At 40.7% G+C, this 26,450-nt stretch overlaps 1 protein-coding gene across 1 annotated transcript in view; it reads left to right on the top strand.

The window, feature by feature from the left end:
- The window catches only part of LOC309845034 (serine/threonine-protein kinase MRCK alpha-like), a 66,588-nt gene extending 41,084 nt beyond the window's left edge, over positions 1–25,504 (top strand). Inside the window, exons 7-15 of the mRNA XM_082692489.1 lie at positions 494–630; positions 1,492–1,631; positions 10,996–11,077; positions 12,899–13,115; positions 14,372–14,434; positions 16,854–17,450; positions 22,399–22,496; positions 23,538–23,622; positions 25,107–25,504. Coding sequence (XP_082548615.1) covers positions 494–630; positions 1,492–1,631; positions 10,996–11,077; positions 12,899–13,115; positions 14,372–14,434; positions 16,854–17,450; positions 22,399–22,496; positions 23,538–23,622; positions 25,107–25,237 — 1,550 coding nt within the window. The 3' untranslated portion in view covers positions 25,238–25,504. The remainder of the gene's footprint in view (positions 1–493; positions 631–1,491; positions 1,632–10,995; positions 11,078–12,898; positions 13,116–14,371; positions 14,435–16,853; positions 17,451–22,398; positions 22,497–23,537; positions 23,623–25,106) is intronic.
- Positions 25,505–26,450: the final 946 nt, after the last annotated feature.

The raw sequence follows: 26,450 nt of genomic DNA, 5'->3' as shown, positions 1-26,450 counted from the left end.
ATTCGGAGCTTATAATATCCTCCCAGGGCGGGGTGAGGGGGCAGGCTCTGAGCAGAGTGCTTCAGCGGCTATCAGGGTCAGAAAAAGAGGACAGGATCAGGAAGCCGCCACCACTGCTGCACTCCCTGTGCCCGCTACTGCTGCCCGGATCAGGAAAGGCCCTGCCCTGTCTGCAGCATCAGGACATCCCCACAGAATAAAGCCTCCGCCCTGCAGCTGGCACCTCACCCCCGTCCAGGCAGGGTCCACGCAGTCCAGCGGGTGGTCGGCAGCTGGCACCGCTCCCAGCCAGGCTGCTCATCTCAGTCTCACAGGAAGTCCTCTTGTCCTCTTGCTGGTGCAACTTCCAGCAGGCCAGCTCTGCTGCAAGGGAGGCTGGGAAGTGCAACTTCAGTGTGCTGATGCTCCAAGAGTGGACCAAACTGCAGTGGAGGGTGAGGGAGGGAAACCATTGTGTCTCCTGCTGTCACGTCTCTTTATTCCCTCCAAAAAGCATGTGGGTTCTCATGTCACACAACCTGTGTAGAAAAGGCTCCCAGAGCTTGTCCAGTGCCTTCTCAGCAGAAGAAAGGTACCCTCTGTCTAGACGCACAGGCAGGCATGGGAACAGCCTATGAAGGCCGTGTCTGGGTAAGTGTCGATATTTGGGGTTTAGATGAACTCTCATTAAGTTTATCAATCACCTCGCACTCTTTGAGCACATTCGGAAAAAAATTATATACATGTAATATCTATAACGGATTATGCAGTGCAAATTATGAGCAAATGAACATATTTGTTCCATCATGAGAAAACAGTTTGAGAACAAAATTCAGTTGTCCCCAGTAGGATATTTTTTTTAAAAAAGATTTTATTTATTTATTTGACAGAGATCACAAGTAGGCAGAGAGGCAGGCAGAGAGAGGGGGAAGCAGGCTCCCTGCTGAGCAGAGAGCCTGACGTGGGCCTCGATCCCAGGACCCTGAGATCATGACCTGAGCCGAAGGCAGAGGCTTTAACCCACTGATCCATCCAGGTGCCCCATCAGTAGGGTACTTTTAAATGTCTCAAAGTTTTCTGTTCAAACCTCATCCTGTGATGAATAAATGTTGGAAACTGTGATGGAACTCTGAATTCCAATCTGCAATAACAAATTTTAAGACTAAAAGTAAAATAACTTTTTTGATAAATATTTAAAATCAAGTTGAATTTGAGGCATGGTGTTACCAAGTTTGAATTTAATGTTACCAGAGACAAAGAAATTATTTGAATATATCACTAGTGTAAACTGAAATGGTGCCAGTCTTATTTTAGAAGAGATGCTCTGTCTTCAAAGGAATTCCCTGTTGTTTTGAAATTTCAATATACAGTTCTGTCCCACATCTTTAACAAGAAAAGTGACAGATTTATAACATGTTTATTATTTTAATTGTATGTGCAATAATTGGATAGCATGTGATGATTTAGCTCATACTGTTTTTATTTGTTGATGTTTTTAAATCCAAACTAAAGATCCCAAAGAAGGCAGGGGCGAGGAAGGGATGGCAGAGAGCCCTGGCTGTCGTCTGTGACTTCAAGCTCTTCCTGTACAACATGGATGAAGAAAAAGACTCCAAACCCAACGTTGTCGTCAGTCAAGTGATTGACATGAGGTAAACTTTGAAAGAGAGAATTTTTTAATTAAAAAATGGGAATAAAAATGGCTTCTGATATTTTCTTTTTTGCCCAAAGTTTACATCATCAGCCCTAAGGTATGGATCATAATTCAGTGGGGTATTTGTAAGGTTCTTACTCAGAAGTTATCTTCTTGGTGTGTGTGTGTGTGTGTGTGTGTGTGCGTGTGCGCGCACGCGTGTGCAGACGCGTGACAAGAAGAGACAGCATCTCAGAACCAGACACTTCCTGTGAGATGGAATTGACATACCATAAATGTCACCATTTTAAAGTGTTCCGTTCGCTGGTTTTCCCATGTTCACAAGCTCGTACAACCACCACCACCATCTAATTTTAGAGCATTTTTGTCAGGCCAAAAACAAACCATATTTGCCTTATCTCCATTCTCCCTCGCCCCAAGCCCCCAGCAAGGGGAAGCTAGTTCTTTGTGTCTGGACCCGCTGCCCCGGTTATGGCACGTAACTGCAGTCACAGGGGTAGCCTGCCGCGGGCCTCCCGCACGGACTGCGCTGTCTGCCAGCCTCCTCCTTGTCGCCTGTATCCTATTTCATTACTTTTCATGGCTTATGCCCTTCTTCGGGTTGAGGAAATTCCCTTCTATTTCTAGTTTGTTAAGTGTTTTTATCAGGTGTTGGGTTTCGGCAAATTCTTTTGCTGTGACTGTCGAGGGGACCATATGGTCCCTCCTTCATTAGCATGTTGTATTACACCGATTTTTTAGAATACAGAACCTACTGTACATTCCTGGGATAAATCCCACTTGGTTATGGTGTGGGAAAAAACAGGAATATCCTTTCTACATGCTGCTGGATTGGATTTGCTGGAATTTATTGAGGGTTTTCCTGTCTGTATTAATACAGAATATTGGTCTATAGTTTTCTTTCATTAGATATTTTTGCCTGGCTTTGGTGTTAGAGTAATAATGGCCTCAGAATGAGTTGAAAAGTACACTTTCCCCTCTTATTTTTTTTGAAGAGTTTGTTAAGAGTTGGTATTAAATATGTTTGGTAGAATTCACCAACAGAGCCATCTGGTCTTGAACTTCTATTAAAGGGAAGTTTTCTGATTCCTGTCTCAATCTCTACTTGTTATAAATCCACTCAGATTTCCATACCCTCCTGAGTCAGCTTTAATATTTTGTGTTTCCTAGGAAATTTTCTATTCTTTGAGATTTTCTAATTTTTTTGGCATGTGATTGCTCATAATATTACCTTACACTTCTAATTTCTGAGAGGTCAGTTAGTTATGTGCCCTCTCTCATTTCTGATTTTAGTAATTTGAATCTTTTCTAATTTTTTTCTTAGTTTAGCTAAAGCTTACCAATTTTGTTAATCTTAAAGGACCAACTTTTGCTTTTCTTGGTTTTCTCTTCTTTTTTCTACATTCTGTTTCTTTAATTCCCACACTCCGTTCTTTGTCACTTCCTTCCTTCTGCTAATTCTGGGTTAGTTTGCTTTTCTTTTTCTAGTTTACTAAGGTGGAAAGTTAGGTTATTGAGTTGAGATCCTCAATTATTTCTTTTGTCCTCTTTCATCCTTTCCCTTGCTTAGGGCTCCCACGATGTGTATCTTAGTGCTGTTTATGGTGCCCCGCAGGTCTCTGAGGCTCTGTTCGCTTTCCTTCATTGTTCTTTCTTTCCTTTCCTCAGACTGGATCATACTAATCGGCCCGTCTTCAAAGTCAGCGATTTGGTCTTCTGCCTACTCAAAACTGTTTTTGAGCCCCACTAGTGAATTATTCATTTCAATTATTTCACCCTTCAACTTCAGAATTTCTATTTGGTTCCATTTTTGCCATTTCAAATTCATTATTGATGCTTTCTATTTGGTGAGACATCATTCTTATAATTTTTAAAAAAGGTTTTGTTTATCTATGACAGAGACACAGTGAAAGAGGGAACACAAGCAGGGGGAGCTGGAGAGGGAGAAGCAGGCTCCCTGCTGAGCAAAGAGCCCAAGATGCAGGGCTTGATCGCAAGACCCTGGGATCATAACCAGAGTCAAAGACAGATGCTTAATGACTTAGCCACCCAGGCATCCCACATCCTTATAATTTTCTTTAGTTCTTTAGCCATGGCTTCCTTTAGGTCTTCAAACATATTCAAAATGGATGATTTAAATCTTTGTTCAATAAATTCAACATCTGGGTTTCCTGGGGAACAGTTTCTACTGGCTATGTTTTTCCTGTGTATTTTTCATACTTTTGTGTTTCTTTCCATGTCTTACAAATTTTTCTTAAAAAGTGGACATTTTGGGGCACCTGGGTGGCTCAGTGGGTTAATCCTCTGTCTTGAGCTCAGGTCGTGGTCTCAGGGTCCTGGGATTGAGCCCCCCATCAGGCTCTCTGCTCAGTGGGGAGACTGCTCCCACCCCCACCCCCCCCCCCCCCGCCTGCCTCTCTGCCTGCTTGTGATCTCTGTCTGTCAAATAAATAAATGAAATCTTAAAAAACAACAACAACAACAAAAAATCCTAGACATTTCAAATAATGAAACTGGCAGCTCCGGTATCAAATCCCACCACCTCTCCAGGATTTGTTGATGTTGTTACTTGTAATTGTTGTTTGTTTCTTTGGTGACTTTTCTGAACTCATTTGTAAAGTCTTTACTCTTGGTCCTATGAGGTCACTGAAGTGTCTACTTTGTTAGCTTAGTGGTCCGCTAATGATCGTACAGAGGTTTTTTTTTAAGCATCTGGACGGGGTATATCTCCCAGTCTTTGCTAAAGGACTTGTGTGCAAATTGGGGCGCTCCTTCAGCACTCAGCCAGGCAGCTGACAACATTGTCTTAGCCTTACTTTCTACACGTACAAGTCCTCAAGAATAAGGGAAGAAGAAATAGCTGGAAACTTCCCCAATTTAATGTAAAACATTAATCTACACATCCAAGTCATCAAGAAGGGAGCACTTAGGGCCTTCTCAGGTCTTTCCTGAGAATAGCACAGGCCCAGGAATGTTCACAGACCTGCACATGTGCATCGACTCCTCGATTCCTAGCAGCATGCCTGAGCTGCTCAAAGGCCCTATGGACATCTCACGTCCTATCTTATCTTTTCAACATTTTTGACTTCTCTTTTTTTCCCTAGTTGTTAAACACGGCTGAGGCAGCTGTGTAGTTGAGATGCTTCTAGGCCATTGTTTTCTATAAGTGCCTCCTGTGGATAGATTTTTCAAACTTGGGAGTTCTGAGTTAAGTCCAATATGGCAGTTTCTTTCCCACACCTCCTCCTCTTTTCTGCTCCCCAGTGGCCCTTGGCTTCTAGGATGCACTGTAAACGCAGGCTGCCATTTTCAAGGCTGTTGAGGAGTTAGAAAATGGAGCATGCAACTAGGGCAAGTTAGATCAGCACAGAGCTCATGATTCCTACCAAGATTTACCTGTTTCTCTTGAATAAATCCTCCTTGGATTGCCACAAACTTTGGTTAGTTTGTACAGTTCTGAAAAAGTTGATTTTGCTGAATTTTACTGTTTCCCCCCCCTTTTTTTTATTTAATGAAGGAGAGAATCCTCAGAGGTCCTTACTCTGCCATTTTTGCAGATGTCTCTGTAAGTGTTTACTATTAAGTAACAATGAATCAGTGAACTTGGAGCAAGTGTATCTTACTGAAAGAATTGCAGTAATATGTTCTCTCCCCTCCCCTGCCTGTTCCGAATGTTTTAAGCCCCTTTATACATTCCTTGTGGTGTATCTGGGAATCTTGCCTTGGTCTTTTACTCCTCCCCCTTCTGTACACACCGAGTGTGATCCCGTCATTCTCCATCATTTCCCATGGCTCCAGGTGTCCCCTGCACCATGACGACATGCCCTGCCTAAACGTTCTATCACAGATTATTCGGGTCTCCATGTCTCCATGTCGTATTTTTGATACGTTGCCCCAAAACTCCGTTTTATATTCTCCATACTAGTGAATGTCACGCTTGTCAGAAATGTGATGGTACCCTGAGCAACTGGCACAGGAAACCAGGTGATCTTTTTTTTTTTTTTTTTTTTTTTAAGATTTTTATTTATTTGACAGGCAGAGATCACAAGTAGGCAGAGAGGCAGGAGGCAAAGGGGGGGGGGTGGGAAGCAGGCTCCCTGCTGAGCAGAGAGTCCGATGTGGGGCACGATCCGAGGACGCTGGGATCATGACCTGAGCCGAAGGCAGAGGCTCAACCCACTGAGCCACCCAGGTGCCCCAACCAGGTGATCTTGAAGGGGACTCTGAAAGATTAGTCTGGCAGTAGACATTTTTTTATGCGAAAGAGAGGGAGAGAGGGAGTGAGCGAGTACATTTGGTGGTGGGGACAGGAAATGAAAGCAATGCTGCAGTCGAGTCCCGCAGGCAATCATCCTCTCTTTAGCCTGAATGAGTGTCTGCACTAATGCGATGGCTCTGGGAATTACAGAAGAGATGGTACAAGAAACCCTGCCCAAGGTGATCGCACAGAGAAAGGAAAATGAAGAAAAGGGTACAAGAGTAGATGTACTGAGGTTTTAAGTCGTGAAGACTAAGAAAGCGGAACAGCAGTAAGTTGTAAGGGAGAATCATCATCCCAGGAGAAGATGTAAGTGTGTTTTAGATGTTGAAGGAGCAGAAAATCAGCAAGTGAGCTGGATCACACAGACTTCTACTTTCAACCAAAATGCAGTAACAGGGGCTCAGGGTGCAGGAATGGCTCAGGCAGAAGAGCATGGAACTTGCTCTCAGGTTGTGAGTTTGAGCCCTATATTGGGTGTAAAGATTATTAGAAATAGCTTTAAAAAAAAACATGGAGTAACAGGGACCATATTTAACCTTCCCTCTGAAACAACCACAAAACCGATTTAAGGTGCTGGACACCAGATAATAAAAGGCAATGATCCCTAACAGGTGGAAATAAGTGAGGTGATCTGTGCATTCTCCTCAGGCTACCGCCTCGTGAGAGTTTCGGGGACATGATGCAGGAAGTGGAATTCCAGGCAGAGCCAGGTGGACTCCTAGAGTTGAAGACATAGTGCCGAGTCAGAGAGAGACCTCCCCGGGGATATGGAGGAGACCTCATTCGAGGAGTCACCAGACGACCGGTCAGCGTGTGTATGTGAGGAAACCACCAGAGGTCAGTGACAGAACCACCTGAAGGGCTGGAGAGAAGAGTGTCTGTGCCAACCAGCCGAACGCAAACCTTGAGATAACTGAGTAACTCCGTATCTGTTCGTAGTGGTAAAACATGATCCCACAAAGAAAATTCCAAGTTGAAATAGTTTCACCGAGGTATTTTTTTTCCCCTAATGATTGACTGTCTAAGGAACATGCAATACCAATTCTACATCAGGTTTTCCAGGAAACTGAGGAGCAGGTTCCTAACTTGTTCTACAGGACCTGCATCACCTTGATACTGAAGCCAGACAAAAACATTGCAAGAAAAGTACAAATCCTTCTTCTCAAACTGTTCCAAAAAGTACAAGAGGAAGGAAAACTTCCAAATTCATTCTATGAGGCTAGTACCACCCTGATACCAAAACCAGATAAAGACACCACAAAAAAAGAGAATTACAGGCCAATATCTCTCATGAACATAGATGCAAAATTCTTCAACAAAGTATTAGCAAACCAAATCCAATAATGCATTAAAAAAATCATATAGTACACATCAAGTAGGATTTATTTCGGGGACACAACTGTGGTTCAATATTCACAAAGCAATCAACATGATATGTCACATCACTAACAGAAAAAGTAAAACCCATATGATCATTTCAATAGGTGCAGAAAAAGCACCTGACAAAGTACTATGTCCATTCATGATAAAAAACACTCTGTAAAATACGTCTGGAGGGAACATAGCGCAACATAGTAAAAGCCTTATATGGAAAACTCATGACCAACATCATACTCAATGGTGAAAAACAGAGAGCTTCTCTCCTAAGGCCCAGAGCAAGACGAGGACGTCCACTCTCACCACTGCTACTCCGCGCAGCACTGCAAGTCCCAGCCACAGCGATGAGATGGCATAAAGACGTACAAACTGTCCAAGGTGGTAAGGAAGAAGTGAAACCCTCACTATCTGCACAAGACATGATGCTATGTATAGAAAGCCCTAAAGACTCCACCAAAAAGCTGGTCGAGTTAAAAAATGAATCCGGTAAAGTCACAGGATACAAAATCAATGTACAGAAAACTGCTGCATTCCTATACACTAATAATGAAGCAGTAGAAAGTGAAATTAAAAAATAACCCCATTTATGGGGCACCTGGGTGGCTCAGTGGGTTAAAGCCTCTGCCTTGAGCTCAGGTCATGATCCCAGGGGCCTGGGCTCTCTGCTCAGCAGGGAGCCTGCTTCCTCCTCTCTATCTGCCTGCCTCTCTGCCTACTTGTGATCTCTGTCTATCCAATAAATAAATAAAATCTTAAAAAAAAACGCCATTTACAATTACACCAAAGACAAGAAAATATCTAGGAACAAGCTTATTCAAAGAAGTAAAAGACCTGTACCCTTAGAAAACACTGATGAAAGAAATTCAAGACAATGCAAAGAAATGGAAGATACTACATGCTTTTGGACTGAAGAACAAATATTGTTAAAATGCCTATACTACCCAAAGCAATCTGGATTTAATGCAATACCCATCAAAATGCCAACAGCTTTCTTCATAGAACCAGAACAATATTACAATTTGTATGGAACCACAAAAGACCTCAAATAGCCAAAGCAATCTTGAAAAAGAAAAAAATTGGAAGTATCACAATTTCAGAATTTAAGTTATACTACAAGGTATTAGTAATTAAAACAGTATGGTACTGGCATAAAAATAGGCACACAGTAGTGCAATTGCAGGGTCATAGGGAAGCTCTATTTTTAATTTCTTGAGGAATCTCCACACTGTTTTCCAAAGTGGCTGCACCAACTTGCTTTCCCACCAACAGTCTAAGAGGGTTCCCCTTTCTCCACATCCTCTCCAACACATGTTGTTTCCTATTTTGCTAATTTTGGCCATTCTAACTGGTGTAAGGTGGTATTTCAATGTGGTTTTAATTTGAATCTCCCTGATGGCTAGTGATGATGAACATTTTTTAATGTATCTGATAGCCATTTGTATGTCTTCATTGGAGAAGTGTCTGTTCATATCTTCTGCCCATTTTTTAAAATATAGTTGTCTGTTTTGTGTGTGTTGAGTTTGAGGAGTTCTTTAGATCCCCAATATCAACCTTTTGTCTGTACTGTCATTTGCAAATATCTTCTCCCATTCCATGGGTTGCCTCTTTGTTTTGTTGACTATTTCCTTTGCTGTGCAGAAGCTTTTGATCTTGATGAAGTCCCAAAAGTTCATTTTCTCTTTTGTTTCCTTACCCTTCAATTGCACTACTGGGTATTTACCCCAAAGATACAGATGTAGTGAAAAGAAGGGCCATCTGTACCCCAATGTTTATAGCAGCAATGGCCACGGTCACTGAACTGTGGAAAGAACCAAGTTGCCCTTCAATGGACGAATGGATAAGAAAGATGTGGTCCTTATACACTATGGAGTATTATGCCTCCATCAGAAAGGATGAATATCCAACTTTTGTAGCAACATGGACGGGACTGGAAGAGATTATGCTGAGTGAAATAAGTCAAGCAGAGAGAGTCAAGTATCATATGGTTTCACTTATTTGTGGAGGATAACAATTAACATGGAGGACAAGGGGAGATGGAGAGGTGAAGGGAGTTGAGAGAAATTGGAAGGGGAGGTGAACCATGAGAGACTATGGACACTGAAAAACAATCTGAGGGTTTTGAAGGGGCGGGGGGTGGGAGGTTGGGGGAACCAGGTGATGGGTATTAGAGAGGGCATGGATTGTATGGAGTACTGGGTGTGGAGCAAAAACAATGAATACTGTTATGCTGAAAAGAAATAAAAAATTAAAAAAAAGAAATGAAAAATAATGTTAACAATAAGACAGTATTTTAAGAATTATAGAAATATTCACAAATAAATACTAGTATACCAATTAGATCTTTTAAAACCTTTGCAAGAACTCTATTAAGTAGGTATTGTATATTCTCATTTTATATTTGAAAAAAACAACTGACCTTCAGAGAGACTAAGTGAACTTACTATAAGTCCCAAAACTGGTACATGGAGCTGAGATTAAAACTGACACCTCTTAAAAAAAAATAGGCACACAGATCAACGGAACAGAAAACCCAGAAATAAACCCATAATTATATGGCCAATTAAACTCTGACAAGGTAGGAAAGAATATACAACAGGAAAAAGACTGTTCAAAAAATGGGGTTGGGGGGCACCTGGGAGGCTCAGTGGGTTAAGCCGCTGCCTTCGGCTCAGGTCATGATCTCAGGGTCCTGGGATGGAGTCCCACATCGGGCTCTTTGCTCAGCAGGGAGCCTGCTTCCCTCTCTCTCTCTCTCTCTGCCTACTTGTGATCTTTCTATGTCAAATAAATAAATAAAATCTGGATAGTCACAGCTGCTGTACTTACAAAAGCCCCACACTTGAAAGCCTCCCGACACCAGCACTGGGAGAGCGGGTACATTGTGGCCTGGCCACACCACGGAATACTGCTCACCAGCGAAGGAAACGCAGACGGATCCGTGCAACAACATGAGCAACAGCCACGTGAAAACTACATATCGTGTGTCTCCATTTATAGAAAATGCTAGAAAATTCAAACTACAGCGGCAGGAGGCAGATCAGAGGCTGACTGGGGAGGGATTACAAAGCAGTCCCAGGAACCTTCTTCCGGTGATGGACGGGCATGCTCGTCACTTTGTGGTGATGGCGTCACAGGTGTGCACACACACCAAACTTTCCTAACTGTCCGCTTGAACACACATGCAGTTACAGGCCAGGTACCCCTCGGTAACAGGTGAAAAACCTACCCAATCATCTCATCTGAGGGCACAAGGCCCTTACTCTAGGCCTTTGGAGCCAGTAGGTGCTCCCATTCCAGTCCTTGAGGACTGTCTGAATTGGGGTCAGCCTGAGTTTCCTGAGGTTTTCTTTTATTTTTTCTAAAGATTTATTTATTTGAGAGAGAGAGAGAGAGAGAGAGTTTGTGAATGGGAGGAAGACAGAGGAGAGAAGAGGCGGACTCCCTGCTGAGAGGGGAGCCTGCTGTGGGGCTTGATATCACAAGCCTGAGATCACAACCTAAACCAAACCCAAAAGAGAGCACTCAACCATCTGAGCCCCCAGCTGCCCCTACTTGGGTTTTCCAGTACGCTCTGGCCAAGCACTGCTGATGCAACAATCTGATTGCGATCAGTTACTGCAGGAAAGAAAGTAAAAAATCAACAAAATTAAAATGGATGATTATGTTTATATATTCTTACTTTCAGGTGATTCCACTCACTTTCAGTGTCTTGATTTTCCTTCAGGGATGGAGCATTTTCTGTCAGCTCTGTCTGGCTCTCCAATTTTATTCCTGTGAGGAGAAAGGAAATGCCCTGTGTGTTTACAGTAAGCACGCCTGCTGCCCTGGGTCTGGGGTGGGGGCGGTGCCCCTTGTTTCAGCCTGTGTGCTGCAGAAGGTCCCGGGAGGCTGAGGTTTCAGATGTGCTGGGGGATCATGTCTCCCCTCCTACCTCCCACCTGCCACAGTGAATCTATTCCCCTATTTCTATTTGGGGATAACAGAAAGGGCTTTTTACAGGAGCCATAGGGTTTCACCCCACAGTTAAATCTGAGCCTGAAAATGCAGACGTTCCTGAGGCGGCCCATTCACTCTACAGTACTAGCCAACAGGACAGGTGTCAGATCTGTAGCTGAAACAGAGGCTGACTAAGCAGAGCGGTATTGAGAGTATGAATGAAGAGGGGGAACAGTGACAGAGAAAGAGAGATGACCTCCTTCAAGGTCATCATGACCAGTGGTTCGTCGTGGACCTGCAGCCGCTGAGTGTGCGGCTTCCCAAACTAGAAACTAGAAGCACTTTGTAAAATTGTTTCCTTTGAGGCAACCTTTTGAAGTCCATTCAAATTCAAACCAAGAGTACAAAATAAAAAATCAAGCAAGAATGTCCTTTTGCAATCTCTCTTTTTAAAAAAGATTGATTTTAGAGGGAGAGAGAGAAAGTGCTTGTACAGGGGGAGGGCAGCGGGAGAGGAAGCGAGACACGGAGATTTCCTGCTGAGCGCGGGGAGCCCAACTCGGGGCTCCATCTCACAACCCCGAGATTATGACCTGAGCCAAAACCAAGAGCCCAATGCTCAGCTGAATGTGCCGCCCAGGCGCCCTGCAATCTCTTAAAAAACGAACACTTTGCTCTTTAGAATTCATATAAAAAATTAAAGTGATCTTGGAAGTGATTCTTTATCCATAAAGTGACAGAGAAAGGAAAGGACTGCAGTCCCCTTGTGACCCAGATGGTTACAGTCAATCCGTGACTCTTGTATTCAACAAAGGCTGCACAAAGGTATTCCTGGGTCCTTAGTCCCGGGAGAGACGTCCATGCAGACTCGAATCAGCCACCAAAAAACCCTAAAAAGGCCTGGCCATTGGCACTGACTTAGGAAGCAGGAATTTATTACGCTACTGCTGCTTAATTGATGTTTACAAAAGAAGGTTTTACATATAAATTTAGAGCACTGCTAGGCTAAGTATGTATTTTTAAGTTTAAATTTTATTTGTCATTCACTAGTAATGATGTATACTACAGGCACGCAGCAGCCAGGAAAGCATAAGCACTTCTAAGTATCTGCGACTTAACAACAAAGAACCCCTGAATGTTGAATAATAGCAGAATTGATTATGATGATTGCGATTGAGACACATTGCCTGACTGCATTTAAGAAGACACCAAAATGTACACAGCTGTGTCTGGAGTGAAGAAGCAGAGAGGCTCAGAGTGGGGGTTCTGGCATCACACTGCTAGCAGTTTTCCCCACTGTGCCTGCCTTCTCACCTGGAAAATGGGCAGAGCAGTGGTGTCGGCCTGCTGAATTTTTCCATGGGGGATTAGATCAATTAACACGTGTGCATTTCTTAGAGCAGTTTCCGGTGGAGTCAACACTCAATAAACGGTACCTATTTTCACTGATGAAATTCAGTATTATTTAGACAGAGTATCCAGCGTTCTTATGAGGATCACAATAGAGGTGATTCTGACATTTTGCTTTTGGCCTGGGTTCTGATGCTCAAGTCATTTATTCTACTAACCGGGTAGAGGGTAACGGTATTAGAAGTGACATCTACCAATGGTGATTTTGATGAAAAGTGCTGAATGGGCTGGCAGGAAGAGTTCTGCTTTCGATAACTGAGATGTTCCTTAAATCATTGCAGGTCACGGCATCGCAGCTCTCAGCACCTCGCAACCGGTACTCGGTACCCATCCTAGCAGACAGCGAGAACGACAAGTGGGAGTGGGTGCGAGTGTTGAGGGACCTGCACAAGACGCTGAGAAAAAGCCCCTCCAGAGACCGCTCAGTCTATGTGCTGGAAGAGGCTTATGATGGCAGCCTGCCCTTGATCAGAACCAGTCGGACAGCTGCGATCATAGGTACGGACCTGCCACACAGGCGCCTCACCTCAGTCTCCAGCTTGAAATCCAAAAACAGTAACTTGATGCACTACTCGTGTGTCAGCCAAACCCGGCCAAGGCTGGTGGGGTCTCCCCACAGCCCACCTGCTGTTAGTACTCTGCAAAAATATTAGTATACTTGATCCTATGATGGTTCCCCAGGCCCCATGCAAAACGATGTCTCTTTAATGTTCAGTAATACCTGTCCTGAGTCTGAATAATTCTGAGTTCCCAAACCCAGCTGGCTCCAACACACCAACAGTGTGACCCTGTATACTAATTGTGCACTACCACCTATCTCGAGGGCAGAGACCGTCTTTTGTGTCTGTATTCCCAATGCTCAGAACTCAGTAAACAAATGAAAAATGAGTGAGCAAATGAATGAATTGCCAAGATCAGTACTGAATAAACAAGTATATTTTTATTGCCCAAACAGTTTTTTTTGCCTTCGAGCCACCCTGCTATTTACTGCTGTATAAGAGGGAACCCGTTACTACCGTACCCATGCGTGAAGTGCACACAGTTCCTGCTTTCCAGCTATGAAGGGGATTAAGTGAGCTAATACATAATTCTGTGCTCTGTACTCAAGGCAGTTGCTCAGTGAAGTGCTGAACTTCCACTCTGAGACTTAGTCCTAGCTATGTCCTGACACACACCAGTGCGTTACAGTTCAGGCCAGGAGCACTGATAAATTAAATGCAGTTTTTTCATTCATGAGACAGTAGCTTATTGAGAGCAAATTTAAAAATATACCATAACTGGGGCACCTGGGTGGCTCAGTGGGTTAAAGCCTCTGCCTTCGGCTCAGGTCATGATCCCAGGGTCCTGGGATCGAGCCCCACGTCAGGCGCTCTGCTCTTTGGGGAGCCTGCTTCCTCCTCTCTCTCTCTGCCTGCCTCTCTGCCTACTTGTGATCTGTCTGTCAAATAAATAAATAAAATCTTAAAAAAAAAATAAAAATATACCATAACTTAAACTATCTTTTCAAGTATTCATAAAGGTAATGATCTTTCTGTTGAGAAAATTTGTGTTTTATTTTTACTTCTACAAGCTGAAAGCAAAATGTTGCAAATTATGTTTTTCATTTTTATATATGCTAAATATGTATCTAATTTGACTTTTAAACTTTTTCCATATTGATAAATTTGTCCAGTTTAATCTAATAGCTTTACTTAATGTTCACCGCCCCCCCCACCCCAAAAAACCCTGACGTTGTATTTATGTGTCAAATACAGATCACAAAAGAATCGCTCTGGGAAATGAAGAAGGGTTCTTTGTCGTGCATGTTACCATAGGTGGTAAGGAGAGTCTTTACTGTTCTGCCATAACTCTGAAAATACAGTACTAGATTTGTTCTTTCATTCTGTAAAAGAAATCTTCCAGATCTGGTTTGATATATTTTCAAGTCAAATGATGACTTTTCTAATATCCAGAGATCCATAATCTTCCCAGAGTCTAAGTATCTTCATGGGTGATTTTATGTAATGAGTCTACTGTTAAGAACTCAGTTTACTGTCTTCGAATTGGCACCTGAAAAAAAAAAGCCACATGGTTCTGCTTGCTAGCCTGTCCCACCCCTGATGGCACCGCAGTGAGCATATAACTGGGTATTTCCTGGAGAAGAGAGCAGAGTTCCTTGTCCTTGTCTGGGTGCTCAGGGTTGTTTGAAGGGAACATGGAGGACTAGATGAAGTCAAACATCTATACCATTCTATACCGCTGTCCCCGTGAATGTCTGGTGCCTGTCTGGTGGCTTAGCTAGAGGAGAACCCACATTTGAAGGGCATCAACTGTGTCCTGCGTTGAAGGCCTCCCGTGCTGTGTGGGTGACTCAGTCCTGCCAAGGAGGGCCATGAAAGCAGGAGTCCAGCATGAGAACAGGAACAGGTCTCTTTTTTGTGTGGCAATGCACTCCATGCACCCAGAACAGTGCTGGGCACACAGGAACTACTCCACACATAGTTGGAGGACTATCAAGGACTCAATGTAGTGCCAGAAGAAAAAAGGATACTTTATCCCCCCTAAAAAAGTAGTATGTTAGCATTTGTTGGACACTGAATGGTGTTTGGCCTGCTGCCTAGAATATCAGGGTTTAAGGTTATTAAGCTAATTTATTGAATAAAATAAATAAGTAAATATTTATTATGCTTTATTATGTTAACTTTATTATTAAGGTAATTTTGTTGTCTTTCGAGTAATTACTTTTTTGAACATATATGATTTTTGATCTCTTATCCTTTCCTTCCTATCCTTTTCTATCCCTCTCAAATCTATCCTGAGATTATGTCTGTGATTTTATTAGAGCGTGACTTAGATCCAATAGAATAGTAATTGGGAGAGAATTTAAAAATAAGAAAATATTCCCCTTACAGTAAAGGTAACCATTTTTCAAAAGGCTTCATTTTCAAGAAAATGAAAAGGCAATTTACTGAATATGAGAGAATATTTGCAAAATCATACCTTATAAGGGTATATATCTAAAATATATAAAGAAATCCTACAACTCACTAGCAAAAAAAAAAAATCTCCAGTCTAATTTAAAAATGGTCAGAGGATTTGAATAGACATTTTTCCCCAAAAAAGACATATAGATGCCCAACAGCAACACGACATGAAAAGGTTCTTAATATCCTGAATCATCAGGGAAATGCAAATAAAAAATACAATGAAATATCATTCTTAACTGTTAGAATGGATATAATCAGAAAGACAAGGACTAACAAGTGTTGGCAAGAATGTGGAAAAAGAGAACTCATATACTGTATTGCTGGGGATGTAATCTAGTTCGGCCTCTGTGGAAAACAGTATGGAAGTTCCTCAAATTACTATATGACTTAGCAATTCTAGTTCTGGTGATTTATCCAAAGGAAAAATATACTAACTAGAAAAGATATCTACACCCTCACGTTCACTACAGAATTATTTGTAGTAATCAAGATATGAAACAACCTAAGTGTCCATCAATGGATGGATTGATAAAAAAAATGTGGTATTCTATACAATGAAATATTATTTAGCCGTAAAAAGAACATCTTTCCATCTGTGACAACATGGATGAACCTCAAGGGTATTATGCTAAGTGAAATAAATCAGACAAAGATCAATTTTGATGGCTCTTTTATGTGGAATCTAAAAAAAAGCCAAAAAAACCACACACACACACAGCAGCTCATGGATAACAGAGAACAGACTGGTGGTTGCTAGAGGCGAGGAATGGAGGGTGAAAAATGAATGAATGGGGTCAAAAGGTATAGGTTTCCGGTTCTAAAGTAAGTCCTGGAGGCATAATGTATAGCACAGTGACTATAGTTAATAATAGTTTATTGTTTACTTGAAAGTTTCTGGGAGATCTCAGCAATTCTCATCATAAGAACAAAAATTTTGTTAACTATGTATGGTGCTGGATGTTAACTAGGCTTACTATGGTGATCATTTTGCAGTTTATACAAATACTGAATCATTCTATTGTATACCTGAAATATAATGGTATACCTCAATTATAACTCATTAAAAAATTTTTAAAAATAAGCTACATTGCTAATTTGCAAGTGAGTGGCCATTTTATTTGTAAAGAATTTATTCACAGAACATTAAGATTTATGAGATCATTTTTATTGACCTTTTTCAATTGTTTTTATGTAAAACTGAAAAGAACATTCAAAATAAACAGATTATTCTGAACTTGACATTGACTTATAACCATGTTGATTTGTGTAGAAATTATTCGGGTTGGTAACATGAAGAAGATTCATCAGATTGAGCTCATTCCCCATGGCCAGATGGTTGCGGTGATCTCTGGGAGAAGTCACCACGTGCGGCTGTTTCCCATGTCAGCTTTGGATGGACGGAAGACTGACACTCACAAGCTAGCAGAAACAAAAGGGTGTCAGACAATGACTTCCGGAACAGTGTGCCAAGGGGCCCACACATGCCTCTGTGTAGCAAGGAAAAGCCAAGTCTTTTGTTATGAGCTGTTTCAGAGCAAGAAAATTTCTCACAGAAAATTTAAAGAGCTCCAGATCCCAACCAGTGTCCAGTGGATGGCCATCTTCAATGAGCAGCTTTGTGTAGGATTCCAGTCGGGGTTCCTGAGATGCCCCTTGAGGAAAGAAGGAGTCCCATACAGGATGCTCCACTCACAGGACCCGACACTATCGTTTATTGCACACGAGCCCGTGGACGCTCTCTGTGCCGTCGAGATCTCCAGTATTGAGTATCTGCTATGTTTTAAGAGCATTGGCATTTACACTGACAGCAGGGGCCTCCGATCTAGGCCAGTTGAGCTGATGTGGCCAGCAGCTCCAACTTACTGCCGTAAGGCTATCTTACAATTTGTTCCCTTGTCTTTCTGTATCTTTCTTGCGTTTTCTTTTTTTTTTTTTTTTAAGATTTATTTATTTATTTGTTAGAGAGAGAGAGAGAGAGAGAGAGAGGAGAGAGAGATACAGAGCGCAAGCACAGGCAGACAGAGTGGCAGGCTAGAGGCAGAGGGAGAAGCAGTCTCCCTGCCGAGCAAGGAGCCCAATGTGGGACTCGATCCCAGGACGCTGGGAACATGACCTGAGCCGAAGGCAGCCGCTTAACCAATTGAGCCACCCAGGCGTCCCATCTTTCTTGCCTTTTTAATTCTACTTCTATTTCCGCTAACTATTGTTAGTGACAGGTTTTATTTCTGAAAACAACACCACTGAAGATATTTCCTGATTTTTCTAAGTCTTTTCAAGTAGAACAGCTGTAATGAAGTTATATCTAGGTCATACATGTGGTAACTTAGCCTTTATCTTTTATTTTTTCATAGGAAAATTTATGCTGCTTATATCCTTAATCCAAATTGTTGTTTTCTGTAAGCTCCTAAACAGGTTATCTTCATGGTAACTGAAAATCACATACACATTAATAAGTCATAAGAAACAGTTACTATTTTTTGCTTTTTGGATTTAGTTTATGTAAAGTGTACCTGTAATGCTCCTAAATAATTTTAGCTTATTTCATATTTTATTGGTACAAGTCATCATTTTGTAAATTAAATACAGCCTTTTGATTCACTTACAGAATAGTACAGAGAACTTATATAAGCAACTTACTCTTCCAAGGGTTAAGGGCACAGTATTAAACATAAAACAGGCTAGTTTGTGTTCATATGGAGATTATAATCATGACATGAGACCAACAATCAAGCAAGTGCTGTGACAGGGGAGCAGAACAGTCTACAAGAGCACACAGGAGGGATGCCTAATCTAACACAGTAGGCCAGGGAAGGCCAGCTAAAGAAATGTAAAGTGCTTTTGTCTTTCAACTCTTTAAAAACACATTCTACTGTTTTCTGACTTCCACCATTCCTGATGAGAAAGCAACCATTTTCATTGTTGTTCCCTCCATGTCTTCTATTTAGCAGTTTTTAAGATTTTTTCATTATCTTTGGTTTTCAGCAATTTGACTATGATGGGCTTACATGCAGTTTTTTTGGTATATATTCTCCTTGGGGTTTTCAGAACTTTTTGGATCTGAAGACTGATATCTCTCATTAATTTTGGAAAAATTTTAGGCATTAAATTTCTGCAAATTTTTCTAACTTATTCTCTTTTCTGCAGATCAAAATACATGTTTATCAGACCTCTCCATTTTTAAAATAAGATTTGTTTAGAGTGAGAGAGTGTGCACGCACATGTACCAGCAGGGTGGGGTGGGGAGGCTCACCACTGAGCAGGGAGCCTGAATCGGGCCTGGATCTCAGAACCCCAATATCATGACCTGAGCCAAAGGCAGAAGCTTAACTGACTGAGCCACGCAGGTGCCCCCAGACCTCTTGATTTTGTTTCACAGGTCACTGAGACTTTTTTAAAAATATTTTTTTCTGTCCTTTAGTTTGGATAATTTCTACTGACCCCCCATCTTCAATTTCACTGACCTTTTCCCCCTGGTTTATCCAGGAATTAAGCATTTCAGATACTGTATTCTTCTGTTTATAATTTCAACTTTTTTGGAAATTTCCAGTTAGTGAAATTGTCCTATCTTCTAATACATTTATGTTTTCATGAAGTCCTGAACTACTTACAATAATTACTTATAATTATTCCAACATATGGTTCATTTGCAGGTGTTTCCATTGACTTTTTTTCCTTCTGAATTAAGGGTATCTTCCTGCCTTTTTACATCTTATTATTTTTTTGCCCTTTGCTGGATGTTATGGATGCTATGACACAGGGACTCTGGACTGTACTATGCATAACATGGAGGGCTGTGTTTTGTTCTGACAGGCATTAATCTTAATCTGATGGATGAGTCACCCTGCTTTTGCTGAGGATTGACTTTAGACTTTGTTAGGATGGACCTATTTTGGCCTTTTAGTCCTTACTCCTAAATAATGGCCTTTTGGGGGTCTCAACTGAGTGCCCAGGGTTTCTGGGCACTCAGTGTCCACTGACTCTCCACTTTGTCTATGTCAGAAACCAAATGTCTCTCCAGCACAGTACTACTTACTACATTTTTGTTCATCCCTCAAGACTCTGAGCAGGTCTCAAGGAGTTTTGCTCTGTCCATGAGCAGCTTTGGATTTGGCCAGGGACTTTGAGGGAACCAGAGTACACATACCTGTGACAACTTTTCTGTGGCTCTTTCCTCTGTGTATCCTGCCTTGTAAATTCCAGACACATTAGTATCTGTTTCCTCTGCCCAGCAAAACTTCCACTCTCTGCTTGGGCTCCATTTTTTCTGCACAGCAGTTTGGAAATTTTCCCTAGTAGAAAGCTAGGGGAATGTAGGATCTACCTCATGTCTTCCTCTCTCTCTCTCTCTTTTTTTTTTAAGGAATGGCAATCTTGTGCTGTATACTAATACCTAAAAAGTTACTTCTTATATATATATTTTCCAGTTTTATAATTATTGATGGTGGCAGGGTATGTCCAATATCAGCTGCTCTGTCCTAATTGGAACAGGCCATCCACACTGCACTTCATAAAGAACTCTAAGTTCAGTGTTTCAGATATGGAGTTCAAGATGACAGTTCAAGAGACAGGGCTGGAGGGGTCCTCATGAGCCACACCACAGAAGCTGTTCTGTAGGCACAGGGTGAGATTTGCAATTTCAGAAAAACCCCTAGATTCCAATGGTTGGATTAAAGATGATGCAAGGTGAGACTGGAGACCAAGAGACCAACTTGGAGGTCACAGTAGAAATTGTGGATTAAAGCTGCGTAAGGCAGAGGCAGTTACGGTGGAAAGGAGAGGATCTGAGGGATACTGAAGATATAACTGACAAAATTTACGCTTGGTTGGAAGTGGAAGTGGTGGGTCAAGAGAATCAGCAATGATCCTCAGATGTTGAACTTGAGCAAATGAGCAGATGCCAATATCTCCTAAAAAAAACAAAGGAAGAGTGGATTCGGACAGGGGATGAAGGTTATGCTCATTCAACTTCTTTCTTTTTTGTTGTGTGGAAATCTTTTAAATCAGATCCCAGAAGTCACTATCATTCCACCTTTATATATTTTACATTACACCTCTAAAAATATGGACATTTTCATAAAACCACATTGCTATTATCACCCCCGAAGAAGTTACCCATGGTTCTTATTATCATCAAATACATATTCAAACATTCCTGATTATCACAAAGATGTCTCTTCTGACAATGCATTTCTTGGAATCAAAATTTGAAGGTCCACATATTCCTTGTTATTGTTACATCTTACATCTTAGATATTGTCTAATCTTGAGTGGTCTTCCATGCCGCTGACTTGCTGTCCTGCAGGATACTCCACAATCTGGATGTTTCCTCATGGTGCTTTGCATCTTCCTTTATATTCTAAATTTCCTGTAACTGAAAACAAGCTCTAAAGACTATTATGAAGAATACTTCATTAATAGTATTGTACATGTCCCACTGAAGCACATTCGGGCACGTGATGTCTGCTCATCTACTCATGGCAACACTAAAATGGGTTCCTGGTTTCTGATGTTGTCAGCCTGATTCCCTGGACATGCTGAGTGTGTACTGACAGTGGGACAGTAAATAGGTTAAGAGGGCACAGGTTAGAAAACCAAGCAGCACAAATGTCAGAGGGATGGTCAGGAGGCAAGAAGCCCGCAAGCATCACTGAGCAGTCAAGTAAGACAGACTAAAATGTGTGTGTTGGCTTCAGCAATAATGGGTGGTTGATGACTTGCTGTGAGAGCAGTTTAATGCAGGAGTGAGGGCCCAGGTCAGACTGCTTGGACTGAGGTGTGGAAGTGGGAAGAAAGGTGGCTGGCACTCTTCAGAGCACGGCTCTTAGAAAAGGGAGAAGGATGGCACAAGTACACAGAGGAAAGGTTGTTACATTGCTGTTGTTTTCATGGAGAGACGCTCATATGAGAAGTTTGTAACTGTAAGTCATTATTAGCCATGGAGAAAGTTCCAAAGATGCTAGTGGCTGCCAGTGTTCGCTGCTTTGCTCGTGAACATCATTCTCCACATATACTGTTCTCATCTTCTACTGTGTTTGTGCTGTGAACTCAATTAGTTTAGGAGCCACAAACTTTGAAATGTTATGCAATTACTTAGTAAAGCTTCCATTAGATGAAAATGTTAGAAAGCTTTTTGTCAGGCTTTCACTGTGTCATATTCTAAAATGTAAACCATATACATCATCATTTATATTTTTACTTATCTTAACCATATTAAAAATATTTGAGGCAGCAATATGATAATTAGACTATTATAATGGTATGAGATTCTCTTAGGTTTCCAATCTGAAGGATTTTTTTTTAAATGTATTAAGGCTTAGCAGATAAAATTTATCATGAATGCTGTGTGATTCCACTCATACAACATATTTGAAATGACAAAATTTTAGAAATGGAAGACAAGCTATTGATTCTCAGGAGTTAGGGAAGGAGGGGGATGTGGGTGGGATTATAAAAGGGAACCCTGAGGGATACTTGTGGTGGTGTAAATAGTCTGTATCTTGACTATACTTATGGATACATGAACCTACACAGGTGATAACATTGTACGGACCTACACACACACACACACACACACACACACACACACACACACACACACACTGGGGAGATCTGCCCAGGATGAGTAGGCTGATTCTATCAATGTCAGTATCCTAGTTTTGCAAAATGTTACACTGGGATGAACTAGACAGAGTGTGCAAGAGATCTTTCTGTATTCTTAAAACTGCATGTGAATTTATAATTATCTTAATAAAAAACCCAGTTAAAAAGTGAATCCTGAAGCCCATACTTGCTGTCACCTGCTCCCCATCTCCCAGGTTACAATGCCCCATATCTCTCCGTGTACAGTGAAAATGCAGTGGACATCTTTAATGTGAACTCCATGGAATGGATCCAGACTGTCCCTCTCAAGAAGGTGATTTGACATTGAGATCATGTGACTAATGAAAATTATTGACTGAAAATGGAAGCAGGAATATTCATTTGTACATCTGCTAATTTGGAGGCTGAACAGAGAGCAGAAAATACTCAGCAAAACCCCAAATGGTTAATTTAATTATTAGTACAAAAGTATTTTGTGATTCATACTTAAAGTAGCATTGTTAAGATCAAACAGTACATTTATATGTACTCATTTATATCATATGCTATAGATGCTACAACCCACATTCAGTTTAGTTACTTTTACTTGTTATTAATTTTCACTTAGTATACGTGTGTATCCTGAAAAAGAAAATTTTACAGACCAAGGGAAAAAAAAATAAAAACCAAAGCTCTGTTTAAGATTTTCAATTAGAATTTTATAAATTCATAATAAAAAAGTATACTTCTACTACAAATAATTTCAAAAACAAAAATTTAAACATAAAAGACTGCCATTTTGTAAGAAAAGATCACTGAAGATTAAAGAATAAATTTGGGGATATTTATACATAAGATGAACTATGTATCAAAAAAATTTATATTGGAATAGGATGAAGAAAGTAGTCCAAATTATGTGAGATTTTTGTCCTGCTTTAAACAGTATCAGCTGAGGGAAAAGCTTTTGCAAGGACTACCTGACTACATTAAACATGAAAATTTTTTAGCAATTCTAAATGTGAATGAGTAACATTAACTATTTGATAAAATGAATTTATTTAGGCAGATGAATCTTCTGAAGATAACTTTAATACTCATAATTTCTAAAAAGTTAACTTAAAAATTGAATGTATTTCTATGTTACCAATATTCAGATTTCTTTAATCTGTGATATTCATATTTCTGAAATTTTATCCCTTTGACTGGTATTTTTCTGTTTTTTTTTTTTTACTTGTTTCATTGGTTTTTGAGAATATTTTGAGGGGAGCACTTAGAATATTTTAATAACTAATGCTTTATATATAAGCAAACAGACTTACAGCTTAATTTTAAAAAGTATTTGTTGAGATGGTAATCTTGTTTTTTATTATTTTAGGTTCGACCCCTAAATAGTGAAGGATCCTTAAATATTTTACTTTCGGAGACAAAAAGATTAATATATTTCAAAAAGAAGATGACATGTAAGAAACAACTTCTTCTTCCTCTTAGAACTACTTCTAAGAGATCATGTCTCTAGCTGACTTCCCAAGGTCAGAGAACAAACGAGTGGAGAAGATCTGACATTGATTCACTGTGCTGGTGGCAAAGAGTGATTGTCCATCATCGTTGCATATCTGTATAGATACAACATTTACTCTAGGCACACTTGTTATTTTCGAGTGTGGAGGCATGGCTGGACATAAGCACCTGTAAACAATGTAATCCCCATTTACAGTGTTCACTGTGCAGACTCACTCACTCTCTAACGCTACAGTTCAGGTACTGAAAGCAGATGTAACATCCTCTCCCCCAATCCCCAAGCCTACTTCAGCTTCCCCCACCTGTATTTTTAGACTCTAGATTTGCAGTAAGAAAAAAGCCATATGGATTCATTTCTTTTTTTCCTATTTTACTGATAGGATGGAATACATCATGTAGCTAACTAAGTATCAGTTTGCTAGGACTGCCATGACCAAGTATCACAGAGTAGGTAGCTTAAACCACAGAAGTGTACTGGTTCGCAGTCCTGGAGGCCACAAGTTTAAGATTAGGGTGTCAGCAGGGTCTGTTCCTTTTGAAGGCTGTTGAGAGACAACCTGCTCCAGGTTGGTCACGCCAATGACCTCATCTTAACTTGATCATCTGCAAATATCTTATTTCCAAATAAGGTCATATTCACAGGTACTGGAGATTAGGACATTTAATCTCTTAGGAGGAACCTCAATTTAATGTGTAGCAAGCTTTCCTATTTTCTTTTTGATGGTTTCTGGGTGACAGTCTATTTACTTCTAGATATTGAGAACTAAAATAGGGTAGGCCCTGGTCTCCTAGGGGTCTATAGAAGGGTTGCATCCTCTGCCAGGTTTAGAACAGGGAGAGAGCAGAGGCGAATTCTTACCTCCAGTAGAGGGGAGGTGGGCTGGGGGCTGGGAGGGGGGAGGGGGGTTTACCCCACCTCTGTACCTCTTTCTCCTATTGTAGGCCTCAGAAAAGCTTGGCTTTTTTTTTTTTTTTTTTACAGTAATTGTTTTTATTTATAGACAGACTCACCCATCACATTTCACCCTGCAGCACAACAGAATATTCTAATGCTCTTACACCACAAAAATGTGGTAGGAGGAAAATAGCACAGACATGTGAAGGCCAATCAAAGTGGAAAGAGACCAATGCAACAGCTCCCTCCTTCTAAAGAAGCCATATTGCTTTACAGATATGAGTCAGCACAGATTTATTCTTCAGTTAATGGTTAAACTGAACATTAAATTCTGTTCATTAATGCTCCCTTCATATTCTTGATAATGGATAATGGATGCCATAAGCATCCAGTTTCAAATTTAAAAAATTAGAGTAGTATATTTGTGCAGATCTTTAATTGCAAGATTAATATGAAATTAATGGATGGGAATGCATTTTAACAGTTTAAAGGATGCTGTTGTTTTATTTGTTTAAAAATAAACAAATATAGATGGAGAAGAGATGGTATTTCCTGAAACATCAGATAATCATCAGAAACAAATGGTCCGGCACCTCCACAGCAAGCGGCGATATTCCTTCAGAGTTCCCAGAAGGAAGGGGCATCTGCCCATGGGGCTCTGATCACCACCCTTCACATGTGGGCCAGAGGGAGCACTCCAGAACCACACGTTGTTTGATGTTATTTGGAAGAAAAAGAAATAAATCTCTGAAACTCGGGCAGAAATCTCTGTTCACATCAGTGTTATGTTTATTTCTCTGTGAGACTTCAAAAAAACCTTTACGTAGTAAGTATAAATGGAAGTGTAATGTTGATTCATTTCTCTGTGAGTGTGAAATAACTGAAATTCAGTATGTAAGCCTCCATATAACACAGGGAACACATCATAAGGTATGTCCCATTATCATTTTGTAAACAAATAAATAGTACTGTGTATGCATGTAGACTGATTACTCTCTGACTCTGGGTGTGTATTGCTTTGACTTTAGGATAACCTTTGGTAATGAACCACTACTTGGCAATAATCTCTGTAACTGAATAGGTGGAAAAATAGGCTGGTCTTCTTTGGATTGCAAATAAAAACATTTCTAAAGTGGTGCAAATTCTTTCAAAAGAACCATAATCACATGAAAAATATATAATATGGCAGAACTTCTTTGATGCCTGTGGCTGTTTAAGGCAGTATTTCTACCAAAAACTTTGAAGTTTTTCAAGTTTCAAATTTTCAAGTCTTTTTTGAAAGAAGCAAGAACTGTTAAAATCTTCAATCATAAGTGTGGATTTTTCTATTTTTTCCTTTCACATCAATTTTGGTTTCATATATTTTTAAAGTTTTTGTTATTGGATTCACATGCATTTAGGTTATGGTAGGTAAGATAACTGATCTTGTCATTTTGAACATTTCGTCTTTCTCTTTAGTAGTATTCCGTATCAAGGAGACTCCTTGGTCCAATATCCATTTAAGCCACTCTAGCTTATCTTACTTTAGAATCTGCATGGTTTATCTTCTTTTCCATCCTTCAGTCTTTTTTATTTTTTTCTCCCTTAAAGATTTATTTATTTATTTGACAGGGGGGGGGGGGAGCAGGCTCCTCGCCGAGCAGAGAGCCCGATGCGGGGCCCGATCCCAAGACCCTGAGATTACGACTTGATCCGAAGGCAAGGGCTCAACCCACTGAGCCACCCAGGCGCCCCATCCATCCTTCAATCTTAACCTACATGTGTCAAATGATTTAAAATGCATTTCCTATATATATGGATAGGTTTTGATTTTCATTAAATCTCATGCTGTCCATGTTTTAATTGGGAGTATTTAGAACACTTACATTTAAGACA

This window comes from Mustela nivalis, assembly GCF_964662115.1.
Source record: "Mustela nivalis genome assembly, chromosome: 12".
Classification (NCBI taxonomy): Eukaryota; Metazoa; Chordata; class Mammalia; order Carnivora; family Mustelidae; genus Mustela; species Mustela nivalis.
Note: the sequence above shows the minus strand (reverse complement) of the source record. Positions and strands in the feature narration are given on the sequence as shown.